Source organism: Choloepus didactylus, chromosome 27 (assembly GCF_015220235.1).
Source record: "Choloepus didactylus isolate mChoDid1 chromosome 27, mChoDid1.pri, whole genome shotgun sequence".
NCBI classification, from domain to species: Eukaryota; Metazoa; Chordata; class Mammalia; order Pilosa; family Megalonychidae; genus Choloepus; species Choloepus didactylus.
Window position 1 is genome coordinate 1,605,805 of NC_051333.1, and position 23,335 is coordinate 1,629,139.

At 50.1% G+C, this 23,335-nt stretch overlaps 2 protein-coding genes and 1 long non-coding RNA gene across 3 annotated transcripts in view; 2 read left to right on the plus strand and 1 right to left on the minus strand.

Annotated features, from left to right (window-relative positions):
- Nucleotides 1-23,335, minus strand: part of LOC119520940 (zinc finger protein 805) — a 603,985-nt gene that overhangs the window by 327,168 nt on the left and 253,482 nt on the right. The gene's annotated exons all lie outside the window — the stretch shown is intronic.
- On the plus strand, nucleotides 1,444-11,638 carry LOC119520979. Its single transcript, XR_005214265.1, has 4 exons — nucleotides 1,444-1,578; nucleotides 5,195-5,286; nucleotides 8,980-9,071; nucleotides 11,316-11,638. It is a non-coding gene; the product is annotated as an uncharacterized LOC119520979 (long non-coding RNA).
- ZIM2 (zinc finger imprinted 2) overlaps nucleotides 12,372-23,335 on the plus strand; it is a 51,849-nt gene continuing 40,885 nt past the window's right edge. The window contains 3 exon segments of the mRNA XM_037820477.1: nucleotides 12,372-12,401; nucleotides 13,064-13,190; nucleotides 17,039-17,224. Coding sequence (XP_037676405.1) covers nucleotides 12,372-12,401; nucleotides 13,064-13,190; nucleotides 17,039-17,224 — 343 coding nt within the window.

The following is a 23,335-nucleotide window of genomic DNA, read 5'->3' on the forward strand; positions in this document are numbered from 1 at the left end:
GTTTTGTCTGTGCTCAGCCACCTTGGTCTCACTGCCCCCAGGGTCCCAGAGCAGCCTTGGCTGATGTGACACTGTTCACGTTCCATGGATGCACCAGGGCTCGGCTGCTGGTGCCAGAGCAGCTCTCCCAGCTGACGGCAGCTGGGGTCTGCTCCGTCTCTCCCACGCCCATCACCAAGCTTAAAGAGCTAACAACGCACGGCCAACCTTGGTGGTTATACTCGCCCACGTACGAAGCAAATTCATGACATGACACCATGTCACCCACCCACCCGTCCACTCACTCTTCAGCAAGTATCTCTGTGGAGATAACCCCTCCCGTGACAACTAATGGTCCGCTCATCGAGTGGTCCCCTTGAGCGTGGACCAGAACTGTGACTCGCTTGGAGTAGTAGAGGCTGGTAAAGCTCAGGGGCTGGCCCTTTAATCAGCTATCGAAGACTGTCTTGGCAGACTAGAGAGAAAGATGCTTCTCAACTGGCTTTAAAGAAGTGAGCAGCCGTGTCCACCCCGTAGAGGACAGTGGCCAGGGCCACAACCCCAAGGCATGAGTTCTGCCCACAGCCGCAGGGAGCCTGGAAGCAGAGCTCCCCAGGGGAGACCCGGGCGAGAACCCCACACCCGCCTGCAGCCTCCGGAGCCCCTGGCGAGAGGACCGGGCTCCAGACGCACAGAAACTGTGAACCAGCACGTGTGCGTGGCCTTAAGTTGCTAAATTTGTGGTCATTTGTTACAGAGCACAGAAACTAAAGCCATCTCTGAAAGAAAAAGTCTCTTTTGTCGATATACGCAAAAGTAAATGGAACAATGAAATTCACCACCACACTCAACATCCAGTTGAGCAGTTTTCACCACTGTCGCTCACTTTTCATCTGTACCCCCACGTTCCTCCTCCCCTCCCTCTCTCCCTGCAACGCCCTCCAACTCCCTTGGATTATTCTGAATCTAAGTGCAGACATCAGATCATTTCATCTTTATGCTCCAGGTATGTGTCTGTAAAAGATAACTCTTAATAAATACCCCAATACCTTTATTACACTACGTAAAATAAAGTAATTCTTTAATACCACAAAATACCCAGCGTTCAGATTTCTCCAAGAGAAAAGACAAACTATTTTAAAAGGGTTTTTCCTCCCCGATGCATGACGCCTAAGCTTGCGAGGCTGCTGAACGCGGTTTGTCTTCCCGGCTTTTCCCCGGCCCCGTCGGGCTCGGACTACATTTCCCAGCGGGGCCCGCGCGCCGGCCGGGCCCGGGCTCCTAGGCGGACACGCGGCCGCGAGCGCGGGGCCTTCTGGGGCTGGTAGTTCGGCGGGCGGCGCTGGGGCTCGTGGGTCCGGGTTTGAATTCCGCCCACTCGCGTTCTGCGCGGGGAGCGGCGGGTCCGCGGCGGGCGGGGCCTGTCGGGGGCTGTCGGGGGGGGGGGCGTCCGTGCCTGCCGCGTGGGGCCGAGGGCCGGAGGACGCGGGGGCGCCCCGGGGGCGCGCGGCGGGGTGTCCGCGGCCACCCCCGCCGTGGTGAGTGCGTCCCGGGGCGGCGGGTCTGCGGTGGGTGCGCGGCGGGGTCGGCCGCCAGCAGGTGAGTGTGCGGGGTGGGGGTCCCGGGGTGGGGGTCCGAGTCCGGGCCGAGTCTGCGTGTGCCTCTCCGAGCGTGTCAGGGGCCGGGCCACACTGCCCGCGTGTGTGTGCCCGCGCGGTGGGGCCGGGTGACCCTCTGCGAGGCTGTGTGTGTGTGAAACTCGGCCTGCTGTGGCGAAAGGGTGTGGCTGCGTGGTGCATTTTAAGGGTGTCTGAATGTGTGTGATTGCAGCCCGGTCTGACTGTGTGTCTTATTTGGGGAATCTGACTTTTTTCTGTATGAGGGTGTGAGTTTGTGTCAGACCTGGGGAGTGTGGCTGAGTCTGACCGTACGTGTGTAGCTGGATGTGTCTGTGTGGTTGTGTTTCTGTGAACCTTTGAGAGTGTGAGTTTCTGGTCTAACTGCGAGTGTGGCTGGGTCTGGTTGTCTGATTCTGTTTATCTGCATGTGTAAGGTTGTGAGTTTGTAGTGCAACTGTGCCTGACCGTGTGTGTGCGTTTTAGGATGTGTGTGTGATTGTGTATTTGTGTTTGTGTGCATATATATGTACCCGAGTCTGATTATGTGATTTTGTGTGCATTTAAGGCTGTCTTTGTGATTGGATGAGTTTGTATGTATTTGAATGTGTCTGTGCAATTGGTGTGATTGGGTGAGATTGTGTATATCTGTGCCATCGTGTCAGTTTGTATGTACCCGAGCCTGTGTGACTGTGTCAGTTTGTGTGTATACGAGGCTCTGCGTGACTGTGTGAGGTTGTGTGTGTCTGAATGTGTGATTGCGTGACTGTGTGTATTTGTTGGTGATTATGAGAGTCTGTGCCTAAATGTGTGTGCGGGGGTATCTGGGTCTGTATCTTGTGTGGGAGTTTGCATGAGTGTGAGTCTGTGGGACTGTGCGGGTTGGTTGATCTAGGTCTGTGTGTTGCGTGTGTGAGCGTGTGTCCGCGTGTGCTTCTGTCTGGCCTCCGTTCTGGTTGGAGGTGCCTGGGTGTGTGTGGCTGGGGGAACTCACACTCACCGCGGATCCTGTGCGTGTGTTACGGATCTGCGCCCCGCGCGCCCCGGGGACCCGACGGGACGAGCCGCGCGCCCTGGCCCTGCCCGGGAGGAGCGCTGGGCGGCCGCGCTCCGGGCGGGGGGAGGAGAGCGAAGGCGTCGGGGCAGCCTGGGGCGGCCGGGAGCCGGGGGCGCGGGGCCGGGGGCTTCCCCGGCAGGAGGGCGAGGCTGCGGGCGGCCGGGAGGGCTCCGGGCCGCTGGAGAGGTCAGTTAGGAGTCGGGGGGGCCAGTCACCGACTCGGCTCGCTGGGGCTGAGGGGGATGATTTGGTGGGGCTGAGGGCAGTTTGGGGATCGAGGGGCTGCGGGGCGCCCCGCAAGAGGCGTTTTGCGGGGCTGGGAAACGGCTTATGAGGACACGTGGATACCAAGACCGCTTGGAAACTGGTCCCCCCGGGAGCCTGCGTGGCGCGCCCGTGGAGGGGGCTGCGGGTGCGCGCATCCGAGCCGGGTGTCAGCTGGCGGGAGGGTGACCCGGAGTGTCAGGCTGTCCGTCCGCAGGTGCCTGCGCGCACGACGGTGACCCCCGGTGTGGAGGGGCTCGGGATTTAGGAACAGGCCAGCCTCGGAGGGTGGGCTTCTCCGGGGGACACGGACGTGTCTGCATGTGCATCTGTGCCCAATGCCTGTTGTGCTCAGTGTTCCTCTGAAAGTGTCGGTGTTTCCAGCTTGTGTGAGCGTGTCTGTGTGCCTGGGGTCCCCGAGTTTGAGGCTGTGTGTATCTGCACGTTTGGGGTGAGGGGTGCAGTGGGTGGTGTGTTTCTAAGAAGGCGGGTGAGGCGGGAGGGGTGTCCCTGGGCTTCCAGGGGTGTGTCTGCCGGGGTCCGCGACTTTCTGCACCTGAATCTGAGTCTCTCTCGGTGTATCTGGTCCTCCTGTTTGTGGGACTCAGGTTGGGGCTAAGTTGCCCAGAGCACGTGTGTTTGTATTTGTGTGTGAGCATCTGGGGAGGCTTGGAGGCCGAGGGGGCGTCTTTGGGTTTCCCGGGGGGTGTGCGTGCTGGTGGGGGTGGGAGTGGGTGCATCTGAGTTTCATTCCTGTCTGAGTGTGATTGTGAGTCTCGCCTTGTGTTTCAGACTTTCCAGGAGTGTGTATCCGTCATTGTGTGTGTGTGTGTGCCTGGGTGTCGCTGGGTGTGTGGGTGTTTTCTGCACCTTTGTGTGTGCAGATCTGCAAGTGGGTCTCTGATTCGAGAGCAGGTCTGCGAGGTGGAAGGCGGGTGGGCGGCTCACAGTTTTTGAAGTAGGGGTGTGAGTGTGAGTGTGTGTGCGTGAGCCTGAGAGTGTGTAACCACGTGTCTGGGGGTCATCGAGGCTCTCCTGCTCTGCAGGTCTCCAGCCCCAGCCCCCACAGCCCCCAGAGCCGCTGCAGCCCCAGGCTCTGCAGATCCCCCCAACCACGATCTGCCTATACCCAAAAGGGGGGACCTGTGGGGTGCAGGGGCCAGGAAGGAGGTGCTGGAAGACGCCCCCTGACCATCACCCTTAACAACAAAAGCCCACACTCCTTGCAGCCACCGTTTTAATCACTTGGCTTGCATTTAATCGTTTAATAATTTATTGCCCTCATCTTTACAGAGGGAAAAGCTGAGGCCCAGAGAGGCTAAATGAGCCCCGACTGTGGTGCTGCCAGATAAACCACAAGGCACCCACTTAAATCTGAATTTCAAATAAACTCAGAATAATTTTTTAGTATAAGTATATCCCAAATATTGTGTGGGACATACCTATGTTAAACATAATTTAGTAAAATTAAATAAAAAAGAATTTTTAAAATAGAGGCATGTCACGTGCATTATTTGGGCCATATTTATACTAAAAAATTATTTGCTGTTGACCTGAAATTCAGATTTCACGGGTTGTCCTGTATTTTTATTTGCTAAATCTGGCACCCCCCGCCACCCCTGAGGTCACACGGCAGATGAGGGGCAGGCCGGGAGTCCCCCTCAGACAGCCACACCTCACCACGGAGACCCCTGCCCCCTGTAACGCGGGGATGGGGGCGCAGCCGGGAAGCACGTAATCCCGCCTGGCCGTGAGCTGTGCTGGGGGTGGGGTGTCCCACCATCACATCAGTCCTGAGAAGCAGCCCGGTCTGCACCCCACTTCAGTGTCGGGGGCCCCGGGGCTCAGGGCCCGCGCTCCAGGACCCAGCTGGGATCTGAAGCCGAGCCGCCTGGCTCTGGGGTTTCCTGGCCTCTGCCACTCCCCAGTGCTGCCTTGTAGTTAACTGCACTTATTGAGCGCCTGCTGTGTGCTGGGCACCAGGGGCGATTTAACACTTTCCCTGAGCTGCAGCTCCATGGCCCCCACAGAGCCCCAAGCAATTTTCTATTCGGAATTCTCTAGTCTTTTCCTTAAAGAGGGACCCGTCCAAGCCCCAGGCCAGCTCGGGGCCGGGCTCTCTCCACACAGCCCAGTGGCCTTCGAGGCCGCTCCAGGCCGGAGGCTCACCCACTTGCCATTTCCCAGGTGGGCGTGGGGAGGTGACATTGCAGCTGCCGAGCGTGTGCCGCCGGCCCCGGAGCCCCCGTCCTCACTGCTCTGGTCTCCTGCCCCCTAGACTGTCACTGCGGGCAGGGGGCCCCACGATGCTGCACCCCCGCGAGGGCTCGGGGGCTGTGGAGGTGAAGACCGAGCCACTGGATGACGGAGGTGAGAGACGCGCGGCACCGAGAAGTGGGCAGGTGGGAGGGGGGGAGGGTCTCCGGGGAGTTGCTGCTGCAGGGGGAGCTTGGACTCGAGACCCCTCTGGCTGCTCCTGGGAAGGGCGAGGATGTCACCCCACCGGGGACGGAGCCTCATCCTGGACTGGCCGACAGTCGATGCATAGCCGGGTCCCGGCGTCCGTGGCTCCTCTCTGTGCCCTGGAGAGCCCCCTGCCCCGGCCCGCGTCTGCCTGCTTGGAGGCCGTGTGTCCTCCACATGTGAGTGGCGGTGGCCTGGCCTGGGGAGGTGGCTGTGGACGTGGGCACCTGGGGGTCCTGCCAGCAGCTTCTGGGCCGAGAAGAGCCACCGGGCTTGTGATGCTGTTATTATTTTTTGTTTTTTAACTTTATATTTTGGAATAATTATAAATCCACAGGCTGTTGCAAAAATAGCACACACAGGTGCCATATGCTTTCCCCCAGCTCCCCCCGTGGGTACATCTTGCAGTGTTACACTCACCCTCGGAGCCGGGAATTCGGTGCAGGCCCGGTGCGTGCGTGTCACTTTAGCCCACGTGTAGATTTGTGGAACCACCACCACAATCAAGATACAGAACCGTTCAGTCACCCCAGATAGCCCTCCTGGGGCCCCCGTGCTCACGCCCGCTCCCACCCCCTCCCATCTGGGGACCAGTCATCTGCTCTGCATCCTGCACTGCAGGGTTGTGCTTCTGAGAATGTTACACTGACGCAACCGCGTGCTCTGCGGCCTCTTGAGGTTGGATGTGACACCCATCCCCGCGGTCGTGTGGCTGCTTCTGCTGCCGGGCGGTGCCGCTGGGGACACTCGGGCTGTCTGCAGCTCGTGGCTGTTTGGAATAAAGCTGCTGTGAAGAGTCGCGGTCAGGGTTCCGTGGGAGCACCTTTCGTGTCCCGGGACGGCACCCAGGGCGGTGACCGCTGGCGGCTAGGCAGGCAGAGGGGCTGCGGGGCGGCCTGGGGGGCTGTGTTAACATCCAGCAAATGCTTCCCTCAAAGCCTCTGGGCCGCGAGGGAAGCGCTCCCCACCGCCTGGTGGCTGTCACGCCCGCTCCACATCCTCGCCACGCGGCGGCCGGGGAGTCGCATAAAGACGAGGATCGGGTCATGCCGCCCCTGCCGAGACCCTCCTGGGCTCCGCACCGCGGCAGCTCAGACTCCAAACCGGCCCGGGAAGCCCTGGCGATCTGACCCCCGCCCTCTCTGGCATCTCGAGCATCTCTCCGGCCCTGGCTCGCTGGCCCCGGCCACCCCGGCCGCCTTGCTTTGCCTTAATCGTCCCACCCCGGGGCCTTTGCACGTGCTGCTCCCCCACCCCAGCGCTGTCTGTCCCAGATGCTCACTGGGCCCCCTTCTCTTACCTGAGGTCAAGACGAAGTCGTCCCCTCCTCAAGGAAGCCTCCCCGACCACCCCAGCTAGAGCAGCCCAAGGTGTCTGCCTCCTTCGTCTCAGCCTGACTCCTCTCCGTCGTGGTGTCTGTCAGTCCCTGATACAATCTGTGCTGATGGCCTGGCCTCTGTCTCTGCCCCTGTCTAAAATGGGAGCCTCAGGAAGGCAGACTGTTGTCACTTCCATTTCCTGCCGTGTCACCAGTGCTTAGCGGAGTGCCGGGGACCCCACGAGGCTCCGTGAACAGGCGGAAGAAACGGAAGTGACCGAGGCACAGAGAGGTGGAGTGTGTAAAATCACACGGCAGGGATTTGTGTGCATGTGCGTGTGACAGCAGCCCGGCCGAGACGCGGCTTCTCCCTCCTGAGGAAGAGCCGCCCCGAGCCCTGGGGGACGTGGATTCCCACACGGGGTCTGCTCTTCGCGGCCGAGATGGAGTTCTCGGGCAGTCCAGGGGGATTTTCTGCTTTGGACCACCCAGCGCTGTGGATGGCCAGATGAGTTCAACCCAGTAACCAAATAATCTCGTAAACATTTCAGTTTAACTGCATTTTTTATTGGAAAATAATTGCATATGGTCGAAATTTCATAACCATCTGTATCTAGATAGGGCTTTGGTTGCACAGACATACGTGTTTGTCAAAACTCATTGCAACGAGGCCCTTGAGATTTGTCCATTGCAACATATGTCATTTGACCTCAAAATAACTAAACGAATATTGAACTCCAGTTCATGACATGCAGGTGAAAGTGCTTGAGAGGAAATTTCCTGATGTCTGCAGCTGACTCTGAAATGCATCAGAAAATTAGATGGATTGAGAGAGAAGCTGATGGATAGAGATGGATAGATACGTGATGAGGCCAGTTTAACAGCATATCGATGGTCAGATCCAGGTGTATGGGTGTTTGCCAGCAATTCTTTCCACCTGCCTGCATGTTCAGACATTTTCATAATAAAAGCTGGGAAGGGAAGAATATAAACGTGGCAGCGATACAGAAGGCTTTGCTGTTAGAAGGAAACTTGCCTCTCCCTTCCTCAGCTCCCTGGCTCCATCCCCAGTGCAGCCCCTTGCCAGTTTCTTGAGACCTCTTCCAGAAAGATCTGTGCTCACACAGACAACTATATGTACACATGTTTATGTGTAGTGTTTTTTTCATACAACGGGTAGCATACTGTGTACACTGTTCCAGGCCTTGTGTGTGTTTTGTTGTTTCTGTTTTTTTTTTTTTTTTTTTTTTTTTCATTCCAGCTGCTTTTCCTGCATCAGCTCACTTATCTTCCCGGCAACCCGGTGGGGCATTTTGCAGATGGGAAAACTGAGGGATGAAAGGTTTGAGTGATTAGCTCAAGTGGGATTTGCCCCTTGGTTTTGGGGTCCCTGAGCCCCGGGACTGTGTCCTGCCAGCCTTTGTGACCTTTCCCCGCAAGTAAATGTAAAGATGCCACATTCGCTTTACTGGCTGTGTGCTATTCTGTGTCTGTCCGTGCTGCACTCTAGTTTATTTAGCCAGGCTCCTGCGGATGGGCATTTGGGTTATTTCCAGCTTTGGGGATGACGAGCAATGCAGTCGTGAATCACTTGTCCTGGGATCTTTTGGCAAAGGCAGACTATATCCCTGGGATAATGGCCAGAGAGGGGCATTGCATTTGTAATTTGTACAGATGTGGCCAAGTGCCCTCCATGGAGAGCGTGATTTCCATTCCCACCAGCGTGTAGAGGCCTGTAAAAATTATATTTGGATGAGTTGCCACCTTTTAACTATTGGGAGGTTTCACCCAGAATCTCGACTTCTGGTTTCTTTAGAAACATTGGACTGTGTGCCCGTCGGGTGTCCCAGGTGCAGCCGTCCCCTCCTCCTGGGGATGGGCCCTGGTCTCCACCGACTCTGGCGCCCCATCGCCTTACCCCAGCCCCTTCCCTCGCTGGCTTTCCCTGCCTGTTCCCTGTTGGCCTGTGGGATGCGCTTTCATGCATGTCTGCAGGGCCGAGCTCTGGAGCTGGAGCTGGAGCTGATCACCCCTTGCCTCTTACCAGCTGTGCAACACCGAGCAAGTGTCTTAGCCTCTCTGTACCTCAGTTTCCTCATCTGTCAAGTGGGATGGTGACGGTTGCCCATCTTAAAGGGTCGCTATGAAACATCAAATGAGATCATTCGTGTGAAGTGCAAAGCAGAACCCCTGGCACTTAGTTGTCTCACTATCGTCATGCTGTCTGTGAGTTTCCCAGCCCTCCAAGGGTAGGGTGGCTTCATTGCTCCTTCTTCCCCCAGCCCTGCCTTCTCAGAGCCCTGCGCGCCCACCAAGAAAGCTCTTCAGGAAGAAGGGGAGCATGCCCGCCGGACCCCTGCCAGCCTGGAGCACGGTAAGCCTGCTTGTCTTTTCCTTCTGGCCAGAGGCCAGTTCTGAGAGGGCAGCCACATCCGGCTCCCTCTCTGCCTGGCAGAGTCCCTGCCGTGCCCCTGGCATTCCCCCAGGGACCTGGGCCCATCCCATGGGGGTGTTTTCCTTTGCAATGCTGTTCTCCTTCCTAATTCTGCTTTCTGCTCAAATGTCACCTCCTCCAGGAAGCCTTCCAGGTCAATACTGAGCCAGAATTGCTCTACAGCCCCTTCTCTTGCCTCATTTTCTTCACAATAATTATTGCTACCTGACAGCATGTTATTTATTTGTCTGCCTCCCCCCTAGACTGTGAGTTGTGCGAGGGCAGAGCCTTGTCCGTTCACTGACATACAGCCAGTGCCAGAACAGTCTGTGACAAATGGTGGGCACGGTACACTGGGCTGAGGAAACGAAGGGATAGTTTGGGGAATGGTCTCTGCTGAGGCTGGCAGCCGTGGCTGTGTCCCCCTGGAATCCGCTCTCCTTTCCCCTGCTAACACCCCCCGATTTTTCTCTGGGGTCCGCCCTGGCCCCCCTCCTGTCCATGCACTTTGGTTGGGGCTGGTCCCCACCCCCCAAGCCCCATGCCCAGGGCTGCAGTGGATGAGAACTGCTCCAGGGCTTCTTGCTTCACTCTGGGATTTCTGTCTTGGCTCTTTACGATCCTTCAGTCTGGAAACGTCCTCAGCCTCTTTTTGAAGACGATGGGCACAGCCTCCCCGTTTTGCTTTGCTGGCCGTTTTCCCTGATAGATTCAGCTCCTACCCAGCACCTCGTAACCGAGGCTGTGTCCTTCTCCGGGCACACGTCTGTCCACCCCTCCTTCACGACGCTGCCTGCCATCTACCCGGTGCACTGGGCTGTCGGGCTCCCCTCTGACACCGCCTGGCTTATTCCTGGGGACTGACAGTCTGTGGGTGGAAATACTCTTAAGGTCATGCAAATAGCTTGTGAGCTGGGAGAGTGCTGATTGGCCCATTTTGGGTCGCATGCCCACCACTGACCCAGTTGCCAGCTGGGGTGAAGGAGGGCCCTTACTGGCCCAGCCTGGGTCACATGTCCGTCCCTGGAGGCGGGGCCACGGGCTCCCTGCCTCTCCCAGCCGCGGGGGTCCGGGCTGCTGGGGAGTGAGGCGTTGTGTTTCAACTGGGGGCAGCTTCCTCCCCAGCGGGACATTTGCCGTGTCAGGGACGGTGCTGATTGTCACGACTGGCATCTGGTGAGTGGGGTCCTGGGGGTCTGCAATGCACAGAACAGCCCGTTCTCCTTGCCCAACAAAGATGATGCAGGCGAGAGGCCCTGGGAGGGGGAGGCTGGGTCTGCAAAGGGTGGGCCAGGCGCAGGGACAAAACCCGTGTGCCCGTTCGATGCCTCGCGGTCGAGAATGCCCGGGGTGGAACCGCAGACTCTGGAGTCCGACCGCCTGGTTCAAATTCTGCCTCAGCCGCCAACAGCTGTGTGGCCTTGGGCTCGTCCCCTGACCCCTCCGGGATTCAGTCTCCTCATCTGTAAAGCAGGGCTGGCAGGACCCTGTCCAGGGTTAAGCCAGTTTGCACCTGCACCGTCGTGATCACGTGTCACAGCTAAATGATCCGAAACTTCCCACCCCAGAGAAGGTTAGAGACCCACTTCTAATCCTGCCTCTCTGGTGCCCTGTTTTTGTTACTGAAGATTTCCTGCCTCGGTTTCCTTATCAGTAAAATGGAGAGAAAACAGAGGCTACCTCAGAAGGATTAAATGAGTTCATAACATGCAAACACCTGATAGCTGTTACCTGGAAATGAGTCTTGGCAGAAATTACTAGTATCTGCTGATTGTTTATCAAGTGCCAGCATTGTGTTAGATGCTTTATGTTGCAAAAGAAGCATTTAAATTTTTAAGAAAGCAAATCGTTTTCAGAAAGTGTGTAGAACATGGCTAAGGCAGAAGTAGTAACAGCTAAGGTGTTCCCAGCTCTTTCTAAGTGCTGGGCATTGTTATAAATTCTTTTCTCAGTTTATTCCGTTTGACCCACTCACTCTCCTACTAAGCACAGATGTGGAAACTGAGGCACAGAAAGCTGGAGTCCCTTACCCAGGGTCCTGCAGCTCAAATGCGGGGAATATGGAATTCGAGCCCGGGCAGGCTGGCTCCGGAGCCTGTGTAGTTACACACCCCACGGTGGGACAGCGTCTCTAACCACAGTGCTAACGTTCTCTTCTTCCTTTTCTGTTCTCTCTCCTTTAAGCCATTCCATTCGCTTTGACTTTTCCTTGCATTTGGAGGACTCCTGCTCTGCTTTGCCTCACAAACTCCTCCTCAGCCTTCAAGACTCAGCTCAGACATCACCACCACTTTCAAGCCTTACTAGTGTTTGCAGAAATGTGCGGGTGGGAAAGCCCTCCCTCAGCATTTCTGCCTTCTCTCGCCCCCGCTGTGTCGCATTGTGATGTCACGGTGGCTGTCCCCATCTCTCTAGACTGGGAATCCCCGAAAGATGCAGCTCTGGCTGCTGTGATGTAAGATTATAAAATACAGCTGCGTAAATAAATGGAAGTTGATTTTCTGTCATGGGACAGTTTGTGGCAGCAGCCTGGGGCTGGGGTTGGCGATCCTGGCTTCTTTGATCTGGTTGCTCTGCCCTTGTGGCTGAAGATGGCTCAACCCCATGTCCAGTCCACGTTCTGGCCCCCACGAAGAGGGAATGAGGGAAGGGGAAGACGAGCTTTAGGCCTCCCAAGGGCAAAGCCCAGAAAATACACCCATCACTCTGCTCAGGCCCCATTGGCCAAAACCCAGCCACATACCTCACCTAGCTGCAAGAGAGGCTGGGAAATGTAGTCTTTGGCTGGACAGCCACGTGCTCACCTAGAGCTTCTATTATCACAGCAAAGGGGAGTGGATGTTGTGTCCACCACAAACCTTGTCTGATATGAAGATTTGTCCCCAGCACCAGGCTATGATGAATACATGAAGAAATAAACTTACTCTCCAGGACTGATTATCTTCCCCATTGACTAGGATCTCTCCTCTCCACTTTCTAGACAGATATTCAGAATAATAATTAACATTCTTGATCATTGACCATATGCCAGGCACTGAGCTAATATCTTTATATATACTGACTCATTTCATCCTCACGACAACCCCTATGGGGTAGGTAATGTAATTATCCCCATTTTGTAGATAAGGGAGTGAAGGCATGGAGAGTACAGGTTGAGGTTGAGTCAGGATTCAAACCCAGGTAGTCAGTATCCAGAGACCTGCTCTTAATCGTTATGGTGTCTGCCTTATAGATGTGGGGATGGGAGATTCCCAGATGGTCACGCAACTGGTGAGTGACAGAGCCTCTTCCAGACTATTGACAATTCCAACATGCCATAGCAGCCACCCACCCGCCTCTTCAGATAGCATATAAATACTTGAAACATGCACATAGCAGTTGTCTACAGCCATGATACAGTTGTGTAACAAGTAACTACGAAACATCAAGGGCACTCAACAATAAAGGCTTGACTAGGTGGCTCTGCTGATCTTGGCTGGGCTTGCTCATCTGACTTGGCCAAGGCTGGCTGTCAGCCAATCTAGGCTGGCTTCTGCTTGGCGAAGGGGGTGATTTGACTCTGTTCCACGTCTCCCACCCTCCAGCAAGGTAGCCTGAGCATGTTTTCTTGGCAGTGACAGAGGGACAAGAGAGAGAGGGAAATGCCAATTGCACACTTTTCCAACTTCTGCTTATATCATGTTTGTTAACATCTGCTGGCCAAATCAAGTCTCACGGCCAAGCCCAGATTCAGAATGGCAGGGTGCTGCACTGTGACATGGGGAAGGGCATGGATACAGGGCTGGGTCAAGAACTGAGGCCATGTTTGCAATCTACCATGATGCAGAACATGGAATGTTTCCCAGCCCTTCCGTTGAGCTTTTCACCAACACTCCTGAGCCAGGTGAGGGGCCAGTTCCTGGGTGAGCAGGAAGGGGGGTTTGGTGTTACAGGAACCAGTGGTCTTCAAGGACGTGGCCATGTACTTCACGCAGAAGGAGTGGCAGCTGCTGAAGCCTGCTCAGAAGGACCTGTACAAGGATGTGATGCTGGAGAACTATGGGCATCTGTCTTCCCTGGGTAAGGACAACCTCTCCGCAGCTCAGACTGAGCCCATGAGATTGGCTCAGTGATTCTAAAAGGGTCTGAGGCTTCCGGAACACTTGGGCAAGTTCTCTCCTAGGACTGGACTCAACCACTGAGGTTTTAATGACGTTGGCTTCATCCTTTGACAGGCTCTGCTCACGATCTCAGTAGACTGATTGGCTGATGTGCTCTGTGGGGGTGGGTTCAGCTTCCTAAAACTACATGGATCCCCATCAATAGAAATGTGAGCTGGTGGGTGGGGAGGTGGGGGCAGGAGAAGGGTGGGGTGGAGGCTGGGGAGACAGTTACCCCAAGAACCCTCTGAAGGGTCTTCTATGCAAACATCCAGGTTGTAAATGAGTTCTGAGGGGCATCTAACACTTCTTTCCTTCTGTGGAACAGGGTGTCATTTTTTCAAACCAAAGCTGATCGCCAGGCTGGAGCAAGGAGATGAACCTTGTATCAAGGAGAGAGATGTCCCCGAAGCTCCTTGGCGAGGTGATGAGGGAATCACTGTAAGCAACATCTCCATGGGTGAGTAAAAGAGGTTATCACTGAAATTTTCCATAGGAAATCCTCCCATGAAGTTCCACCATGCTGAGGGTTTCGGGAGAAGACATAAGGCTGCCGGACACATTTCCTTCCAGGAATGCTTTTCCATTCTTCTGCCCTGAGAGATTCCTCTACTGTCATGTTCTCATTCCCACGTCTTTCTTCTCTCCCATCCTCTGTATCAGACTCTGTGGATTGCCAGGGACAGGAAACCTAACTCTGGACCTTTGTACTGGCTGTTTCCTCTTACTGCAGCACTTCCCACGGATCTTTCCATGGCTCATCCTTCACTTCTCAGCTCAGTTCTCAGCTCCTCGGGGAAGCTTTCCCTGACCCCACTTCCCAGACACGCACACATGGACCTACACCTATGCACACACACTCACACACATGTATACATATGCACACGCACACACTTTCCAAGTCACTTTGCATCCTGTTACCCAGTTTTATTAAGTTTTTAGGATGAATCACTGCCTGGAACTGATTTGTTCAATTACTGCTTGATTGTCTCTTCCCCCAACTCCTACTAGAACATAAACTAGAGCAGACACTTTATCTGTCTTTGTCCACTGCTTCATCTCCACTGCCTGTGATAAAGGAGAGCTTTGTGCCATTCCCCATTTGTACAAATTTCTTTTTAAGGGAAAAATTAGAAGCAGAGTATTAGGTTAAATGGCAGACTTTTTTCAATAAATTAAAAGACCCAAATCTTTTATATATATATATATATATATACACACACATATATATATACATATATATATATATATATATTTAAAGCAAATATGCAAACAGTGAGTCCAAAAGTATCTTATTGACCTAGATGTATCAAAATGCATACTACATCAATTTCTCAAACTATTTCTGAGTATGTTAGGTTAAACAGGACACCTCTAAGTGAACAAAGAGCATACATGTGTATACATATATATATGCAATATATATAATAGATGTATTATATGTAATTGAGTCATTCAATAAATGATGGTATACCTCTTTAATCCATTTAACACATATTCATGAGATTCATATCATTTTTCTTAAATTATTGAGGTTCCAATATAAGAAAGCAGAATAAATTTAATAAAGGGGAAAATCCACTGTCACAAAATGCACCTTCATTTATTCATTCAAAAATATTTATTGAACACCTCCTGTGTGCCAGTCACTGCTCTGCCTTTGGGGACTATAATTGGGCAAAATAAGCAAAGTCCCAATTCCCATGGTGCTTACGTTCAGAGGGGCTGGCAATCAGTAAACACACACATGATGTGTAACGTGCCAGGGGGTTTTAAGTGCTCTGATAAAAGGTGATGGATGAAAAGGTAAATGAGTTGAGATGGTGAATGACTCTGAAGACTGGGCAACAAATTCATTTACAAGTCAGATCATTTCCAAATCTCCCTTTTCAACAAAATTGGAATTAGATCTAATTGAGTTGTCAGGAATGATAGGTCATAACGAATTTTCTTATTTATAACTTGGAAGGACTTAAAAGAATTGAGTGATTTTTCTATAAAAAGCTCCTCCATGTCTTTACATGAACAGATTCTCTCACACACTGTATATATTCATATGTACATGTGTAAAAGTGTGTACATACATGTATGTACATATACACACAAATACAGGAATGAAATTGATATTGAAACCTGTCTTATTCTAGCAATAATATGTTCCATTTATCTATGGATACATAAAACAACTGAGAAGATATCTCATTCAGTGATAAATAAAATGTTTTACTTTCCATATTTAATAATTATCAAAATTAAATACACATATATCATTTTGAATATTATTATAATACTGGTAAATATAGTTTTAGCTCTCAGAGCCTTATGATCATTGAGAATTTTAAAACTTAAAAATTTGAATTCAAATACTTTTACAGAAAAGTATGACAGCATGATCAATAAAAGACTTTCAAGCATAACAATCTATGACCTTAGAATAAAATTCTGTGGGGAGGTGTAATAGTGAACAATTTCAAGGAGAAACAAAAGGATGATTTAAATTTTTACCTGCTATGGACTCTTACAAACATAATGTTGAGTGAAAGGATCTGGACACAAAAGGGTGCAGACTATAAGATTATATTTATATAATGCACAAAAGCAGAAAAAGCTAATCTATGGTGCTAGAAGTCAGGGTAGTGTTTTTCCTGGGGTGGGGGAGGTGCTAATGACTGGAAGGGAATGGAATGGGGGAGGGTTCCTGGGGTGCTGCCTTCTGGGGTGCTGCCTTCTGCAGTACCATTTCTTCATACTAGGGCTGTGTACATGAATATGCTCAGTTTATGAATATTAATCAAGTTGTACACTTAAGATTCACATACCTTTTTTGTATGTATGTTATACTCCAATAAAACAATTTTAAACAAAAATTAAAATGACATAAAATATATTGACACTCTAAATCACTTTCAGATGGGAAGACTAAGTGTAAACTGAAGCCCTCATTTCAAAGACCAGGAAATTCTACAAGGTCTTCACAGGGGAAAGTAAAGATAATAACCCAAAGGTGTGGCCCCCCAGTTGCTAGGCCAGATAAGGCCTTTAAAAGTGAGGATGGGACACTGCAGGACAAGCAGGAACCTGGCCCAAAGCCAGCCACAGGCTCATGCAAAAAAATCCTCCCTGACAAGAAGAGTTGCGACTCTGTGGCCTTGAGGAGATGCTTGAGTCACATGTCCTCACTTGTAACACCACAGAGCACTCCTAGAAGAAAGAAAACCCTGAAGAAAGATGCCCATGAAAAAACACAGGATTCAGGCTTAAAAAAACACCTGAAAATCAAAAGGGGGAAAGCTCACTTTAAATGTAAAGAATGTGGGAAAACCTTCAACCAAACCCTCCACCTTATTGAGCATGAGCGAATTCATACTGGGGAGAAACCACACAAATGTGACGAGTGTGGGAAGTCCTTCAGGCATAGCTCATACTTCTTTACACACTACAGAATCCATACAGGAGAAAGGCCTTATAAGTGTAAGGAATGTGGGAAAGCCTTCAACAGCAGTTCCACCCTTAGTAGTCACTACAGGATCCACACAGGGGAGAAACCCTTTAAATGTGATGAATGTGGGAAAACCTTCAAGCAGAGCACAAAGCTCACGCGCCATCGAAGAGTGCACACTGGAGAAAGACCTTACCAGTGTAGTGAGTGTGACAAATCCTTTGGCCGCAGCTCTTCCCTGACAGAGCATAAGAGGATTCACACTGGAGAGAAACCCTACCACTGTAAAGTATGTGGAAAAGCCTTCAGATGCAACTCCCATCTTTCAGAGCATCATCGTATTCATCAGGAGGAGAAGGCCTACCAGTGTAAAGAATGTGGGAAGAACTTCCGAAATGGCTCCCACCTTTCAGAGCACAAGAGAATGCATCTGCCAGGAACCCGAGAGGACTGCCAAGAATGTGGGAAGGCCTTCACCAGCAAGGTGGCCCTTCTCAAGCATCAGAAAAGCCATGGTGAGGGTTATATTTATCAATGCAAGGAATGCAGAAAGGTCTTCCGGTGTAAGTCGAGCATCCAAAGACATGAGAGAATGCATGCTGGCCAGAAGCCCTATGTGTGTGCTGAGTGTGGAAAAGCTTTTACTGACAGCTCAACCCTTAGTAATCACCACAGAATTCATGCTGGAAAGAAACTATATCCATGCACCAAATGTGGGAAAACCTTCAGGCACGGCACATTCCTGACACTCCACCAGAAAACACATGCTAGAAAGGGAGAATAAGCTAAAGGTGTGTGAAAGAGCCTTTGGCTAGAACTCACACCTTCACAATCACCAGAGTCATCAAAATGGAGGAAAACCACATTAGTGGACATTTTGTTCATTTTTCACCAGAGGTTTTCTGTTAACCCAGTAATTCTCAACTGGAGATAATTCTGTTGCTCTCCCAATATCTGGAGACATGTTTGGTTGCCTCAACTCAGGGGTGGGGAGGATGCTACTGGCATCTAATACGCAGAGACCAGGGATACTGCTAACCATCCTACAATCACAGGACAGCCCTTTGCAACAAAGAATTATCTGACCTCAAATTTCAATACAGCTGCTGTGGAGTAATCCTGTTTTAGGCAAAAGCCCTTTGGTTAATTGAATTTGAGAAGGAATTCAGGTGTAGTTTTCTGTGCTGTTCAATATGCTGGCCACCAACTACATGTGGCTCTTTAATCAGAATTAAATAAGATTTTAAATTCCGTTTCTTGGTCACACCAGCCACATTTCAAATGCTCAATGTCCACATGTGGCCACTGGACTAGGCAGAGCTATAGAACATTTGCATCATCAGAGAAAGAGCTGTATAGCAGTGGTTTATATCTCTTAAGTTATCAGAATTATCACCCAGTGTAGCTTTGAGAAAGAGAATGTGGGGTACAGCTGGGAAGACTGAACTTGTATGTTCAGCACAACTAAATGTAGCATTTTTAAGTGCTTTTGGCGAATTTCTTTTGCACCCTGGTGCCTTGAGCACTTTGATGTCTCAGGATTGGCCAGAACCCAGCCCACTAGACACCCCCATTATGCCTGGGGCAGAATGACCAATGGCTTACTGACAATGCCACCGAAAAGAGCCAACATTCCCTGGGCACTTTCCCCCTGCCGAGCTGTGCACTTTGCATAGATTATCTTATTCAGTTCTCACCACAGTGCTATGAAATAGGAACTATTGTGATTCTCATTTTGTAGTGAGGAAACCAAGGTTTGTGAGAGCCTTTGCTGTTTTTAAAGATTATTGTTTTGAAACTTGAACATGGAGCAAGACTATTGCTATTTTTATATTGAGCTCTTTCAAGTTCACACAATTCAAAGTTTTGCAAAATATGTTTGATTTTTAAAAAGTATCTGTTTACATTTCCGTATAGACTGTCCTTGCCTGCAGGGAGCAGTCTGTGTTTACTTATGGCAGGAGAGAACGCAGAGGGGATTCTAAATCAGGAGTCAACAGACTGTGGCCCCTGGGCCAAATCTAGCCTGCTGCCTGTTTGGGTAAATACGGCTTTATTGGAACACAGCCTCATCCACTCATTTACACATCCTCTATGGATGCTTTTGTGCTACAGCAGCAAAGTGGAGTCATTGTGACAGTGACTCTGTGGCTCTCAAAGCTTAATATATTTGCCATGTGACCCTTTAGAGAAAAAGTTTACTGACCAACTGAAATGAATAAGCATAAAAGTGTGGAGTTGTTAGAAAAATAAGAGATGCACTCTAAGGCAGAAGCTCATAGACTTTTATGACTGTGACCCACAGTATAAAATATATTTTGTAATGCAATCCAGTATACACTACATATATGTGTCTATATGCATGTGTGAGCATGTATTTGTAGATACTTGAAGGACAGGTTTAACAAAACAAAACTTACCCTTATTACAGGCAAGCACTGATTCTCTTTCACTTGAAAAATGCTGGTTGCAACCTTTCAAATTGATTTCATCTACCATCATAGGATGTGATTCACAATTTGAAAACCACTGTCCTGATGGCTGGTAATATATGCTAGGATTGGAACCTGCCATTGCCTCCTTTTGGAGATTCTCAGTGAGCTAGGGAGCATAAAGTCCTCAACTGGGGCTAGGGTGGTATCTCCACTAGAGGATGTATCAGAAAGCAGAAGGTGAAAGCACATGACGTTCATCCTGTGGCTTTGTGCTTGCCCAGAAGTGGCTTGGAGAGCAGAGAGTGAGGTTCTAGAGATAAACCCAGGCTCTCTGGAATGCTTTCACATTCTCCAGGACATTTCTCTGATGGCCCCTTCCTGGCATTTGGAAGGCTGGGGCATCCACAGACTCTTAAAAGTGGGGGTGTAAAGAGGATGCTGGGCCTCTCCAAGGACTCTGATGGTACCTTAACCAGAGTTAAAATGTGTGGCTGCATCCTTCTGGAAATCACCTCAGGAGTGGTGCTGGGGTGGGTGGGAAGGGCTACATGTGGCAGATTATTATTTTTGCTGTTGTTGTCCGTGAAACATTTGAGTGTGTGGAGGGATGTGTGGATGGAGGGGATTCCTCTAGTATAAGCAAAGAATGTGTCTGTATATATTCACCAGCAGTTTTGGGTGGCAAGTAACAGAAATGCAACTCACACTAGCTTAAGTGAAACCAACAGCAACAAAAGGAATTTATTGGTTCACAGACTTAGGAAGGCTCCTGGATTGAAGGATCTTTGACATTGCCCATAACCTCAGAGACTGGAATCTGGAATTTGATGTGGACAGAATGTGTTGCTCATCTCTTATCTCTCTCTCTCTGCTTATCTTTGCCTGGACCTTCTTTTAATAGAAGGAGCATTCTCCACAATGGGGGAAACATCCAGGGGTCCTTAGGAGAGAGAGAGTTCCTTTCTCCCACAGATTCAGCATCAGAAGGATCCCAATTAGGCTGCTATAACCTAGGAAAAGGTGGAGGAACCAATTTATCTTTCTTGTTTGCTTGTCTGAGTGGTTGTAGTGAGGAAGTGTCACTTTTGTCATTTTTTGTCGAGTTTACGGGTGCGAATAAACAATCACTCTGGCTGGAGGGGGTGAATAGGTGGGAGCACGTGGCCACTTAGGAGGCTGATGTGGTCACAGCGTGAGAAGTAACGCTGACGTGGACTAAGGTGGTGATGGGGGAAGGACAGAAGTGGATGGCTTCAGGACAAGTGCATAGAGGTTTGCACCAGCCAACCTGCTAGGTGATTGGATGTGGGAGATGAGGGGGAAGCAGGTGGCCTGGATGACCCCCTGGATCCTGGCTTGAGCCAGTGGAGGTGCTAAGATCCATGATGGGCAGGGTTTGGGAGGAACAGAAATGGGACAAAGGGGAGATAAAGTTAAGTCGGTTTATGGTCAAGAGAGTTGGCAAGAGCTGAGAGTGTGCATTAAATTGACACAGAGTTAATCGACCTTTGTGTCATCTGCTTTTATCAGTTGTGTCAATATTCATGTCATTCCCTCCCACCTCGTGTCACCGTCCAGGAGTGTGGTACTGCTTAACCTGCCCTGCTCTTGTTAGGCCAAGATTGATACTTGAGGGTTGTGTCCGTTTGGATGTATTATGGCCCCCCAAACACCACTATCTTTGATGCAGTCTTGTGGAGGCAGACATATTAGTGTTGATTAAGTTGGAACCCATTGGTTCAGTGTTTCCATGGAGATGTGACTCAATCAACTGTGGGCGAGACCTTTCGTTGGACTATTTCCATGGAGGTGTTGCTCCACCCATTCAGGGTGGGTCTTTATTGGATCACTGGAGTACTTTAAGAAGAGCCACACAGGCCCAGACACAGAGCAGCTGTGAGTGACATTTTGAAGAGCAACTGAGAGTGACATTTTGAAGAGCAGCTGCACCTAAGAGAGGACAAAACACCCCAAGAGCAACATTTTGGAGAACGCCATTTTGAAACGCAACCTGGGAGCAAGCAGACACCAGCCATGTGCCTTTCGAGCCAACAGAGGTTTTCCGGATGCCAATGGCCACTCTTCAGTGATGGTACCCTTTGTTGATGCCTTACCTTGGACACTTTATGGCCTTAAGACTGTAATTTGTAATGAAATAAATCCCCTTTATAAAAGCCAATCCATTTCTGGTATTTTGTAAACAGCAGCATTAGCAAACCAGAACAAGGGTCAATAAATGTGTTAATTCATTTATTCCAAAATCATTTCCAGATACCATAAAAAGTCAAAATATGAATGGCAAACTGAGAAAAAGAGGCACATGACAGACAAAAGATCAATGACACAGGTACAAGGATGGTCATTCCAGCATGCTTTGAGAGCAAATGACTGACTGCAACCTACGTGTCCATCCATAGGGGACTGGTTAAACAAATGATGGTAAATCATTCAGGAGAACAGTCTTCCACCATTAAAAAGAATGAGGCCATTTTGTATGTACTGGTAACAGCAATATTCCAAAATACATTGATTTGTTAGCTGAATAAAGCAAGAAAGAAAACAAATGTCAAGAAAGTCTGTATAGTAGTATATCATTGGTATAAAATAATTGGGGGACAAGATGAAAATTGTTTTATATTTTATATATGTGTGTATGTATACACATGTGTACATATACAAATATATCCACACACATTATTTCTGAAGGCATACACGAGAAATTGGTAATATTGGTAGGCTTTGACTGGGGAAGGGAACAGGGTGGCAGAAAGACTTTCAGGGAGGGGAGACATACATTTCACCATATGCCAGTTTATGCTGTTATAAATTTTTACCATCATGAGAGAAATCGCAGGTCCCCTTTCTTCCATCATATTAGAACTCCTGATTTTTAGCTAGCACCTCCCTTGCTGGAATAAAGATGGCATTTCTCATTCTCCCTTGTGGCTGGGCATTGCCATTTGATAAACTCTGGCCAAGGAGGAGCAAGGGTAAGAACCATTCTTAAAAGACAGCTGACACACATCCTTTGCCGCTTGGTAAACCTCTTCTCTGTCCTGCTGCTTGGGATACGACTGTAACAGCTCGAGTCCTCATCCACCTTTGACCACCGAGATGAGGGCCGGTGGGGTGTGAGCTGGAAGACCTTTGGTTCCTTGATAACTTTGTGCAGTTGAGCCGCCCATTGGCCCTTCACTGTCTACGTCTAGGCTAGCTCTTTCCAGCAGAAATAGTGTACGAGCCACAAATGTGAGCCACATGCGTCATTTTTAATTTTAGTAGCCACATTAAAACATTAAAATGAAGATGAAGAACTTTAATATTTTAATTTAACCCGACATATCTGAAACATTATCATTGCAACATGTAATCAATGCTGAAAAGTATTATTAAGATATTTTACTTTTTTGAATTAAGTCTTCAAAATCTGGTGAGCATTTTATACTCATAGCACGTCTCATTTGGGACTAGCCACATTTCAAGTGCTCAGTAGCCAATGTGGCTATGGCCATATGGGATGGAACAAGCCTAGATATTCACCCCACAGGAAAATACAGACTGTCTCAGTACAAAATTGCATTTTGGGGTCTGTGTTGCACCTGTACCTAAAAAACCGATACCACCCTATGAATATATTATCTTTAAAGGTTTTTTCTGAAGTATTGAGTTAACCGAACCCTAAGAGGCCCCCTTTGGGCCAAGCCCAGATCTGTATGCTGGAGATATAGTTAAAACGGGACATCGTCTCGGCTCTCAAGGGTTCCTAGTCTGTTGAGAAAGACGGGAGTCGAGATGGTCTCACAGCACAGGGTAAGGAATGCTGTAACAGGGCCTGGGGGTCTTGAAGATGGGCTTCAAACTCAGCCTCATGTTCTTATCCCCTTTCCCTTAAAGTACATATGCAGGGACTTTAATTCGGTCTTGTTCTAAGAAAAGCAGGATGCTGAAGAAATTCCAAGACAGCAAGACTCTTGGTATGGTGCACGGAGATCAAGGAGCTGGGAAGCCTTCCTTTTCTCCCTGTAGGGAAGAGACGAGTCTCTCTTCCCCGCCCTGGGCTCTGGACTTAGCCTTGTGACTTTCTTTGGCCAAGGGACAGTTAGCAAGAGTGAAGTAAAGCAAGCAGAGGCTTGAGAAAGCACTTGCATGTTTCCTCTCTTGTTTCCCTGCAATCGCCATAGAACATGCCTG